Here is a 12,791-nt window from a genome sequence, read left to right as displayed (position 1 = left end):
TATATATATCAATTTGCCACCATCAACGGCGAAAATTGAACAATCTTTGATTAAATAGTTTAATTAGAGGACCAATTTTTTTAAGAGAACACGTGTTCAGTGTGGAAGATTTATTTCATTTACAGAAATGACTTTTGCAAAAATATGTGCATGTAAATAATTGGAAAAATAAAAAAAAATGTTAAAATATATACAAATACAATCAAACTTTGTTATAACGATGTGGTTTGTACAAATATTTTTTTGGTTGCTAAGCAAAATATTGTTATAGTAGAATATAACATAATTCCAAAATAAACTTAGCGATTATAATAAAGTATTATTATAGAGAAATTTCACTATATATATATTTAGTATAAATTTATACCTTCAACAATATAATTTTTTGATGAAAAATATTTAACGTCGTTGATTCTTTATACGTGACTACGGCGCTAGATTAAATCTTCCTAAATAGTCAAATATATTGTTGAAGGCATATACTTAAAACTAATTATAATTGAGGGGAACATATCTCAATTCTCATGCGTTGAATTTGACAAGGAAAAACGAAGAAATTAATTTGTTGTGATTCTATGCATCATATCTTAAAAGATATATACATATATATATTGTGGATCATATTTCTTATTTTATAATTTAAATGATACCAATATAAATTTTGTCTTTATCAAAAATTATAACTTGAGTTTTGTCCCGATCTGCAACTTTTGCCTTCGATTATAATGATTTGATTAGCAAGTGACTAATTTTAGGTTCATGAAATAGAGATCTTTAAAAGAAAAAATAGATGGTTAAAAAAAAATAACTCTAAATACCTTGAGTATAAAAGTTTGTCATTGTCCAAAATCTCAAAAAGGTAAAATCATAATCAAAATAACATTTATCGGCCACTTTTTAATATTGGAGTTTCATATTTATAAATAAAACTTCACGATAATATTATCAAAATTAAAGGCGGATTCATTATTTATAATTTTTGGATGTCAAATAGACTTATCGATTAGTGGACAATGAAAATTTTAAAAAGTTTGAAGGAGGGAGTTAGAGTTTGAAGAGAAAGAGAAAGAGAAAGAGGACAAAACTCTTCTTTATGTTTAGTCAAATAAAAAAAGTCAAAAAATTAAATTAATTAGTTAAAAATATTTATTTGATTAAACAATTAGAATAATAATAATAAAAAAAAAAATCATAGCTGTAGTTCAAAAAAAACGTGTTTCGACTGGCTGCTGAAGTCTTAAATTTTTTTATAATAAAAAAAGGTGCTAATAGGACTCAATCCCGCAACTTAAGGCTTAAACTTCCGTCCCTTTATCAATGGCACCCCAAAGTACTTTTGTTCTCTGAGTGACATGTCTGTGATTTATATATATATATATATATATATATATATATATATATATATATATGCCTAATATACATAGAATTTTTGTCGAAACTTGTGAGTGGCGTGGCACCCCCTCGGACCTTAATAGATCTGCCCCTGTTTGAAATTTACACGTAAATTTAATACTTCACGATAATTGTTATTTTCCATTTTGAAAAGCTGAAAATTAAATTTTATTGGAAAAACATATGATGAATATGCGTGGGCCAAATATGACTATAGCATATTGCTCCCAACTTAAACTACAAAATGGCATAGCAGTTTTGTCTTACTAACGATAAGCCCACTTCTTTAACGAGAAAGATGCGCAAATTATATATGAAGTTTGGAAATGTAAACCAAATTTCAGATAAAAATGGAAAGTTGTTAAAAATGTCTAATCAAATTTCTAGAATAAAAATATATATGAGAATTGCTTGTATAAAAGGTTAAAAGTTTTGTCTACCATGAAATCTAATAAGTGAGATTTCAAATAAGTATTTATATATAAAATAAATTTCCCATTTTTTTTTATCAAAATACTAAATTATTAATTATATCGAAATAATTGAAATCACCACATGCTCAAAACTTCCACTATCCAAACCTTGTGATGTTAAAATTAATTTCAAAGTGACTAAACTTTACAAATTACCACATTCCTCGATTGAAATTAAATCTCAATATTTCACTAAATTAAGTTGGTCAATTAGTTTTATATTTTTTTTTTTATAAATTTATTTTTAATTTTATACTTTTTAAATTGTTTTTCTACACATAATTTATTTTTCTATTTAAATGGTAAGAGCACTTTATCAACGTTCAAATTTATTTTCGACTAACAAATAAGCATTTCACATGTACATACTGAAAGTTTGGCTCCTCTTTCTCCTTCGGTTCGTTTGCCTACAAACCCAAGCTTCTATGGCAGGAGACACAGAGTCTTGAGCTTTCAAGCCAAAAGCAGAAAAATGAAAAATGCCCAAATACCCAAATTCAAATCATTGGTCTCCTTAAAAGAAGCTAATCCTCTTTTATGGCCGCCAAAATTTTCTTCACTTTCGTCATCTTTTAAACACTACATCAATTCAGACACTCCTATTTTCGGTCAAAAGATTCATTCGTACATTCAGAAAACTGGGTACCAACCCAATACCAATATAAGTATCAAACTGTTAATACTTCATTTGAAAAGTTCTTGTCTTTTTTATGCCCGCCAAGTGTTCGATGAAATGCGTCAACCGACTCTCTCTGCTTATAATTACATGATTTCTGGGTATGTAAAACATGGGTTTGTCGTAGAATCTTTTAATATGGTTAGAAAGTTGTGTCTTTGTGGTGAAACTCCTGATAAGTTTACGCTATCCATGATTTTGAAGGGGTCTACTATTAGCTATGCAGAGTCATATTCTACGTATATTGGAAAACAGGTTCATGCCCAGGTGATTAAATGTGACGTTGAGGGTGATGATGTGCTTTATACTGCGTTAGTTGACTCGTATGTGAAGAGTGGGAGAGTGGATTATGCAAGGAGAGTGTTTGATTTGATGTTGGAAAGGAGTATAGTTTGCTCGACGTCGTTGATAACAGGGTACATGAATCAGGGTTATATTGAGGATGCTGAAGATGTGTTTAGTAAAACAATGGAGAAAGATGTTGTGGTGTTCAATGCAATGATTGAAGGTTATAGTAAACAGATTGAAAATGCTAAGAAGGCGATTGAGGTTTATATTGACATGCAACGTTTTGGTTTTAGGCCAAATATTTCTACTTTTGCTAGTATGATTGGGGCTTGTTCTGCTCTGGCAGCATTTGAAATTGGTCAACAAGTTCAAGGTCAGCTGATGAAGACTGAGTTAATTGAGCATGTAAAAATAGGAAGTGCTTTAATTGACATGTATTCTAAGTGTGGATTGATTGAGGATGCAAGAAGAGTCTTTAGCCACATGCCTGAGAAGAATGTCTTCTCATGGACTTCCATGATTGACGGATACGGGAAAAATGGGTATCCCAATGAGGCACTTGAACTATTTAGTATAATGCAAGAAGATCATCTCATTGTTCCAAATTATGTTACATTTCTAAGTGCTCTCTCTGCTTGTGCACATTCCGGACTAGTTGTTAAAGGAAGAGAGATTTTCGAAAGCATGGAGAGAGATTACTATATGAAGCCAAGGATGGAGCATTATGCTTGCATGGTTGATCTCTTTGGACGCGCAGGGAGCTTAAATCAGGCATTAGAGTTTGTAATTAATATGACAGAAAGGCCAGATTCTGATGTTTGGGCAGCTTTGCTCAGTTCTTGTAGAGTGCACGGAGATGTGGAATTGGCTAATTTAGCTGCCAATGAGCTTTTCAAGCTAAGTGGTGGTTGTCGTCCAGGGGCATATGTTGCACTATCTAATGCTCTTGCAGATGCTGGTAGATGGGATGGTGTGAATGAACTTAGGGAGATTATGAAGATTAGAGGAATATCAAAGGGCACAGGCTTCAGTTGGGTTGGCAGTGATGGATGTTTGAAAGCTTTCTTCGCTGGACAACAGTCATAACTAAATGTGATAGTAGCAAGTTTTCAATCTGTATTGACTTAACCATGCCTGAACAGGAAGATAGAAAATTGACATTTGACTAGTTGAAGTTGCACAAATGGAAAATATACCTCCTCAGCTTCATGATTTGGTTTTCTTCATCCTTGTATAAGGATTCAAGTTCATATACTTGAGTTTGCTTATATCTCCTTCAAGGAATCAATCCTTATATTGTTCTACCTTTAAAATTCAAGTTTCCCACTATCTACACTCATGTCGGGTGAAGAGAAATAATTTGTTGATAGTCAAATCATATTAGTAGAGTCTGCTAGTGAGATAGGAGTCCACATTCCCGCATTTATTGATCAGGATCTTTAGGGCACCACAAAGATGTGTTTCTTTGCATGGTTGGCAGCTAAGTATGAGATATCGGCAAGGAATGAGCTAAGCATGTTTGTAGTGGGTGTGCTGAATTGGTTTGGGTGTTCGATGTGTAATGCCATGTACAATGGAAGAAGCGTTGCATTACCGGGCCTTCAAAATGAGGAAGAGAAGAAATAGAACATGGATGTTGCTCTGCTAACAAGCTTTATTGTGGGTAACATGGAGGGAGAGTAATATGAGAGTGTTTAAAGGGAGTTGAAATTGATATCTGTTTCTAGTTTCATTTTGGTGCAGCCACAAGGTCCCTGTGTGTATAGATGATTGATGTCTATGTAGAGAATCATATTTTTGTGTAGGTTATGTAGGTTCCTACGTTTTACTATAGAACTTCTATACGGGGATTCTCCCATTTTACTATAGAACTTCTATATTGGGTTTCTCCTACATGTCAATAAATTTGTTTACCTTATTGAAAATAAAGTTGTTTTTGAGCTGATATTTGGTACATGTTGGACAATCAGTGTTGCCATGTGCGAGAAGTGGTTGTTAGATGAAACTGGGCAATAGTGAGACTAATGGAAACTCAATCAGTAAATTATACCAAAAGAAAGGTAGACACTCAAATGTTGGAGTGCCCGACCAAGTTGAATATGTTTTCATTGTTGAAATTTTTTCCATTCTCTTGAGCTTTACAATCAATAGCAGGTTAACATTTTTGGATAGTGTATGCAACAAAGCTGACCTTGTGGCTCCATAACACTCAAAGCATGTAGTTCTTAGCATTGCAAGTAGCTCAAGTCCATCTCCTTAGAACGCCTAATTCATTGTTGACTAAGGCCTAACAAGCAGACACTCTATCTATTGATTTCCAAAGTGAAGCTTTTAAAAGCGACTTGATTTCTTGGAAATCGCAAGTTTTACCATCAGTCTTAAACATAACCTAGAACAAAAAGGGGATTAAATGCATTGTCGTCAGCCTGCCTACACAGCATCAAGCGAATGCCTAAGTCTATCTATCAATTGATGTGATAAACTTAATCTTTGGGGGGAACTTGACTTCTTGGAGAATATTATCTTTATCATTATAATTTTTTTTTTGGATAATCTGGTGAAATGTAGGTCTTATAATATTTATATTTTGTATGGCTATTAGGCTTGTTAAATTTGTTTTTTTGCATATGCCTTTCATTGTTAATGGAAGTTCCATCATCCCTATATGTAGCCTTCTGATCTTTACAAAAAAATTCTTTAATCTGGTCCTGGCATTGGCAGGACTTAATGTAATGCTTCTGTTCAGGATTTGTGGAACTAAATGTGCTATGCTTGGAAGTTGGAATTTGCTGTCTCAAATCGTGAAGTTGTCAAGAGGATGAAGCTTAACAGAAGTTACACGTTTAATGTCTTTTCCTTCGTGAATATTGGTAATGTCAGAAGAATTCTGCATATTAATACTTGCTGGATGAAATTAAAAGTCTACATTTCCTCCTGCATATGATATTCATCTTGATCTAGTAACAAGTTCTATTTTGAACTGCATGTTGTTGACTAACCATTGTTCTTATGCATGAATCAGATTCGCAAAGGGGTAGTCTGATGGTGCTGTAATTAAAATACTGGTGTTTGGCCTTAAAGGTATTTATTTCCACTCGTGAATTTCGTACAAAATTATTGTCCCTGTAGTTCTTTCTTCAGTTTATTGCTTCTCCTTATGCCTTAATAGAAGAAGTATTTCAAGATAGTTCATCTTACTTGTTAATTGAAGAAGCTGGAGTCAATATCGACAAGCCTCAAGGCTATGCACTGATGGAAGTGCCAATACTGAAGATTTAAAATGGGACACATGTTTTAATTAGCTTTCTCAATAAAGAAGAAAAACAATCTTCAGAACTACTAGCAAATTCTATGATTTGTTTGTTAAAGAAAAGCCAAAAGTTAGAGTCAATAAATAATGAGAAAAACTTGTTGATTGCACTAGTTCATTTTATTGAAATTGAGTCTCTGGCAAGTCATTCTTTTTGCCTTTCTCCGTAGCGATCAGCGAGACTCCAAAGCTTGTTTTAGGGCTTAAAGAGATTACACCAATTTAAGAGATTTATTCCTGATTCATTGACCCATGACTCCTTCCTTCCCGCAAGGGGGATGCTAAATTTGTTTGTATGTAGATAACTTCTTCATTTTCCTTGGCTCCATCTTGGTCTGTTCGGATAAGATGTGGAGGTCTATGGGATTATTGTGATATGAGGAACATTGGCACTAACTCATTAAGTGATTATTCAAATTTGTTTTCTGGTTAACCTTATAATTTGGGCCATTAGATTAAAGACTTTCTTAGATTTACATTCCCATGAGTTAAAAAATACTCTTTCTTTCTCTAGTACATTTTATATTACAAATTTATAGTGAAACCCCTCCTAAGTGGTTGTTGAAGGGCAGGAATTAGTAATGGTGACACTAAGCTTGTGGTTTTTTCAAAAGAAAATTCAGCATTTTTCCTTGTCTAATACTTACTACTTAGTAAATTCATTCTTTTAGCTTTTTCAAGAGATTCAACTTGATTTTTCATAACTAGAAGTAGTTAAAAATGGCTCCTACTTCAAGAGCATTTTACTTTTGATTAAAACAAGTAATTCTATTGAATGTCAAGAGATGTTAGTGTGGTATAATGGTGTGAGGTGATGAAGATATAGTTTCAAGTTGTAGGGCTTAAAGAGATTACACCAATTTAAGAGATTTATTCCTGTTATTAAGCTTCGTTGTGGATATTTTGGGTATGCTGCATCTCTGGTTTAAGTAGCTTAAGCCGATTGAGCATGCACAATTGACTTAGAAAGAGTCTATTCTTGTTCTCAAATTTGCTTTTGGTACCAATCTTTCTGTCTTAACCCTTTAAAAGTCAATATTAGCCTTTACAAGTCGATATATGTAGTGTTTAGGTAGCGCGTATTCATCAGAAAAAGGTAGTCTGTAATCCAATTCTATTGCTTCCTGCTGCTGGAATATACAACTTTTTGGACTTCCATGTAGTCCCATGAATGATTGAATGTGCTAGAGAGCTTGACGGTATGCAATTTTTTTCCCGGATTTTCTTGCTAATTTTCTCCTTTTAATTGCTCTTATTATTGAAGTCCTCAGGGAAGGACCACAAGGGGGGTGCTAAATCTGTTTGTATGTAGATAACTTCTTCATTATCCTTGGCTCCGTCTTGGTCTTGTAGGGATACGATGCGGAGGTCCATGGGATTATTGTGATATGAGGAACATTGGCACATTAACTCATTAAGTGATTATTCAAATTTGTTTTCTGGTTAACCTTATAATTTGGGCCATTAGATTAAAGACTTTCTTAGATATGCATTTCCATGAGTTAAAATACCTAAGCTTGTGGTTTTAGAAAATTTCAGCATTTTTCTTTGGTTAATACTTACTACTTAGTGAATTCATTCTTTCAGCTTTTTCAAGAGATTCAGCTTGATCTTCCATGACTAAAAGTTGTTAAAATGGCGCCGACTTCAAGAGCATTTTACTTTTGATTAAAACAAGTAATACTATTAAATATCAACAGATGTTAGTGTGGTATAATGGTGTTAGGTGGTGAAGCTATAGTCTCAAATTCTGCTTTGTACACAAGTAATATGTCAGTTTAAGCACATCTAAGTATATCAAATTCCACTTCTATTATGTGAATGCAATTACATTTTCCAGTAATTGTTTGATTAAATTGATACGTACTCCAGTGAGATTTTAGGGTGAACATTGTACCTGGAACTGTTGTTCACTAGGATTTTCAGTAATAGGAAGAACTGATGCAAGGTTTGGACCGACAGTCTGTTCAAATTGCGTGTTTGGCTTTATTTGCAGAATTTGACCATTAAATATCAGTAAAACAACAATCATGGCTAATAAGAGTATGAAGTTGCTAAGTGTCAAGTGTCTGATTCTCAAATTTCTTCTTTATAGGTAGAAATGATGAGAGATTGGAGGTTCTCATGCATCAATCTACGTCAAAGTCCACGGGTCTATTGCACGGATGAAGCTTTTTACAATTGCATTTAAGCATGAATTGTTTGATTAAGTTGATATTGGTCCCATTATGGTTTCATGACTGAATGTTATACTAGGAGCAGTTCACTGGTATAGTATAGTCATCAACTATAGCCACCTTGATGAATGGTGGGACACAGACAAAAACAAACAACAAAAAAAGTTACTCAAGGAGATCAGTGTGCTTTCCTTTGGATAAAGGACGAAGTTATGTGGTCATCCGTGCCTTTCTCTTTTGTTTGTTTTGTGCTTGTGATGAACTTGCTTTCCTTTACCTTTGGGCATGGAAAAAGGTTAGGAACCATTCACCATTACCACATGGAAAAAGGTTAGGAACCATTCACCATTACCACTCCTTGATAAAGACAAACCCTTTGGTAATCTTATATAGCCGATATTAAAAGGCTGATTTTCCAACAACTGCTGGTTGGGAGTCATCTTGGGTAGACGTGTGAGTTTTGACTCTGAGCACTTCTTTTACGATTGCTGCTCGTGTTTAATAAAACTGGCTTTTGATACTGAGTAAAAATATGCTGTGTTAAGGTTGCTTTTGTCACTTATACTACCCTTTGGGACTGATTTTTTATGTGTTGCTTTAGTTAAACATTGATTACTAGAGAATAGAAATTGTCTGTTCCCTCTACTCGATTTCTCAGCTTTGATTTGTATCACTGCTGCTATCAAATTCAGTTACAGTATTTTGGCCGTTCAAAGTTGGTGCTAAAATTGCAATTGAGACAAAACAACTTTTGTTGGTGGATGGAACCATTACCAAGCTGATCATTTGTTTTGCTTTCTCCTAGTTTGTCATTGGACTTGTAATTTGTTTATAGTCAGGGGTGGATAGGAGGGGGCGGGGGTGTTTACCTGAACCCCCCAAGCAAAAATTTATATTGTATATAAAGGTTTTTTTTTAAACTTTGTGTATGGATTTAGATTTTGAATTCCTTGAGTATAATCTTAGAGGTTGGCTTAGTGGTTTAGGGGGTTTAAAATTCACCAATTTTATCGAAAAATCGGGTAAAAGACTAATTGTAGTTAATATTGTTAGAAACTGAGAAATTTTGACCAGAACGCTCCACGACAAATAAAAAAAGGGTGTTGAATGCAAGTCCTAATACCATTCTCAGCTGCAAATCTAACAAAGCACATGCAGGTGGCAGCTAAATGGTGACTGAGTTTCTTTTCATTTTCCTCTAGTTTTTTTGGTAGTTAGAAGTCTAATTTTAATTTTTTCGAGAACTTGACGCAGACAGTCAATATCACTTACGTTCGAGCTACAAGTATCTTGCATGGATTGATCCTCTTCACAAGATCTTATACACATGGAACATAATCATAAATGAGGTAGCTGGGAAGTCCTTTCAAGAAAATCCATCAATCGTTATTCTGCAGCCCCACCGTTCACTAGGTCTTGCATATCAGGTCTCTAGTAATGGAGCTTTCGTCTTCAACCCCAATTAGCATGTCACAAGGCCATCTGTTTCATGGAGAAAACTTCTCATTAGCCTCAAGGAACAGGTAACCATCCCCATACCTATGATGTTAACCTTAGCATTAGATAATATGAATATGTGCTAGTCCCTTCTTTTTTTTTCTTATAACAGTGGTATCCATGCCAGCTTTCGCGCACTTCAACTAATTTCACGGAATACCAGTCACCTCCCACCAGCAACAGGTATCTCTGTCCACCAAAGCTAGGACATATGAGAACCTAGTGTTTTGTCTCCGCTAGGATTCGAACTTGAGACGTCATGACTCTCAACCACTTTGTTGACCACTAGGCTTGCGTCACTTTTTTCTTTGTTAAAGTCTATAATAAGAACTACTATATCCAACCCCCGAAAACAACCGGTATATGTAAAGTACCTTTTAAAACCCCTATTCATTGTTGATAGGACCATTATCATTTATGCCTGGTAGAGAGGGTTAATCAATATGCACCTTATAAAATTTGCAAGTTGTCATTGAATTGAATATACAGGATATTTTATACAGGAATTTGCTTTCATTTTTCCTTTTTTGTGTACAGACCACAAGTCTACATCGATCTGATCTGACGGTCATGAGTGAGTTCTTTTACAGATACCTTGTGTCTGGAGTAAGAATGAGCTAAGTCTTTTGTAGTCCCTTTAGAGTAAGTTTTATTAAGACTAATTGGGTCCATCAAAGTTGACAGATTAATTGCTTGTTTTGTTTTGTCAACTTTTAGCCAAATTATAACAAAGATTGATGTCTTTTGGTAAAGTCTCCTATACTTGAATATATTTGCATCAACAACCTAATGTCTTTACTGTTTTGCATCATGTCTCTTGAAGTTCATGAAATCTATAAAACAAGTAGTAGTAATATGGGGGTTGTGATCACTGGTATCCTAAACGAGAGCTGGTACATTTTGAGACAGACGAGTGATCGTAATCAGACTTAATTGGGCTTAGTGATCATGTAGGCACTGCAGGTATAAAGTTCACACTTGTTTCCTTTGGCCTGAATCGTATATGTATTTATCGTTCAAAATACCCAAAAATACATAAATAGGTTAAGTTTTGGCCCCGTCTCTACAAAGGAGTTATGGATGTGCTGACATTAACGTAAAATTCTGGAACTGCCTCTGCACAGAGGAGTACTTGATTATTGGTGTCATTTGAGAAAGTATGTTTAATCACTGATAATTGGTAAGTGGTCACTTTTACAAAAGCCTATATATGTTTAGAACAGTGCAAATGACCAGTGACGGAGCCAAGATTCATGGGTACAGAAGACAGTAAATTCTTTGTCGTGAATATTTGAACTGGTTGTTTACTATTGGAACAGACTGATTAAGAAAGAGGGTAAAATGAAGGAAGATATTAGATTGGAATGTTTGTGATTCCAACAACCAAAGAATATCTTCTTTGAAGAAACCAGACAAGTTCAGTTTTGAGTGCTGAGATAAGTTCAAATGGTCCAAGAAATTGGCCATATGGGAAAGGGGATTTCAACTTTTAGCCATAAATGTTGTGTCTTGTAGGTGGATAGGTCAAATGGGTGGTAGCTACTGTCAGTTTACTAATAAAAGCATTTACTCAGGCCTTCCTCTTTTGTAAAATGGTCCCCTAGAGCCTTGAAGTTTCTGATGATGAAAATGATATGTAACTAAAAATTTACAGACATTTATACTGGGAAACTGTTGTGCTAAAACTTGGTTTTCTGAGACCATAAGTTACTATTTTTGTTAATAGGTGAGATATGGTAAGTGTAGGATGGCGCAGGTTTTACTATTATCTTGTTAGGATAGAGATGTTATTTCCGATAGACCCTCAGCTCACAAGAAAAGATGTTAGAAGTATGGATGCAATACAAGGTTAAAATCATATTTTTTATGTATATATTGTAAAAGTGGTTGGCATCATCCACTTACCAAAGATTTTGGCACAGAAAAGTAATAATTTCCATTCAAATGAAGACTTCCATTGCTAAATTGATTTAATTATGCATTTAATCCAAAATTTTCAAAACATAATCCAAACTGATAACCAAGAAATACACTATTGTTAAAAGCTTTGTAGTCAATACAACAGAAGTTTGCAGTTCCTTTTCCCCCTAATAATGGAGACTAGAGAGCAAGGCTTAAAGCTGTGTGGTCAATGGAGACAAAAATCTCTAGCTGCTATTGTTTATCCGTTTAAATCTAATGAGTTAGAGTTGCAAGTGAAAGGTAACATATATAGGTGAAATAGTTAAGTTGTGTGTAAGCTAACTCGTACTAGCAACATCTAGAAGTGTGGCTTATTGGTTAATGAAGTGACTAGAAAAATATGAGGTCTAATGTTCATATTCTATCGGAGACCAAAAAACACTAGTAGATGATTACTGACTTGTTCTCATTTACCTCTAAACCTTGATCTATAGAGTTTCTGATATATGTGTTATGAGCAGTAACAAGTGTCCGATGTAATAATTTTTAGTAATCTGTATTGTAAAACGTTGAAACAATAACAATAATTTCTGAAAATAAAAGACAGAAATTGAAAATAAGAACAGTATCTGAAAAATTATGTAAGAACAAAAATCGAGCCCACTGAATGCACAATGTGTCCTTAAGAAAAATTATCCCTCTCAATGTACCCGAGATTTTTGGAATCTTTCCTCCCAGGATAGAACGATTTACTCACCAATAATAGCGGTACAACAAATTAAGGTGACTGCGAAGCACTCGAAGACAGTATATCACACGTTTTTTTAAGAAGTGCAGAAAAAAAGAAGAAGATGATTATCAGAAATTTTTCGTAAGGAACAATTCTGAGGATCAACAGAAATATATAGCTTGTTTGCAATTTTTCAGAAAAGGTTGCAACCTTTCGGAAAATTCTGTCAGTTGGGAAAATTTTTGCAATTTTTCAGAAAAAGTTGCAACTTTTCGGAAGGCAATGTTTTAAATTAATCCGGGAAAGAAAGAAATGGGTCGGATCACGGGTCAGGATTTTTAATTAA

The 12,791-nt window shown here is 34.1% G+C and overlaps 1 protein-coding gene and 1 long non-coding RNA gene across 2 annotated transcripts; both read left to right on the top strand.

The window, feature by feature from the left end:
* The first annotated feature begins 220 nt into the window (after positions 1–220).
* Positions 221–4,774, top strand: LOC129885173 (pentatricopeptide repeat-containing protein At1g28690, mitochondrial). Its single transcript, XM_055959375.1, has 2 exons — positions 221–225; positions 2,217–4,774. The coding sequence occupies exons 1-2, from the start codon at positions 221–223 to the stop codon at positions 3,913–3,915; spliced, it is 1,704 nt and encodes a 567-aa protein (XP_055815350.1). The 3' UTR covers positions 3,916–4,774.
* A 2,407-nt stretch (positions 4,775–7,181) lies between these two features.
* On the top strand, positions 7,182–12,005 carry LOC129898295 (uncharacterized). The gene is made up of 3 exons (XR_008769211.1): positions 7,182–7,338; positions 8,235–8,769; positions 9,571–12,005. It is a non-coding gene; the product is annotated as an uncharacterized LOC129898295 (long non-coding RNA).
* Positions 12,006–12,791: the final 786 nt, after the last annotated feature.

The sequence above is a fragment of the Solanum dulcamara genome, chromosome 1, assembly GCF_947179165.1.
Source record: "Solanum dulcamara chromosome 1, daSolDulc1.2, whole genome shotgun sequence".
In the NCBI taxonomy this organism is placed as follows: domain Eukaryota; kingdom Viridiplantae; phylum Streptophyta; class Magnoliopsida; order Solanales; family Solanaceae; genus Solanum; species Solanum dulcamara.
This window is presented reverse-complemented; position numbering and strand designations above follow the sequence as displayed.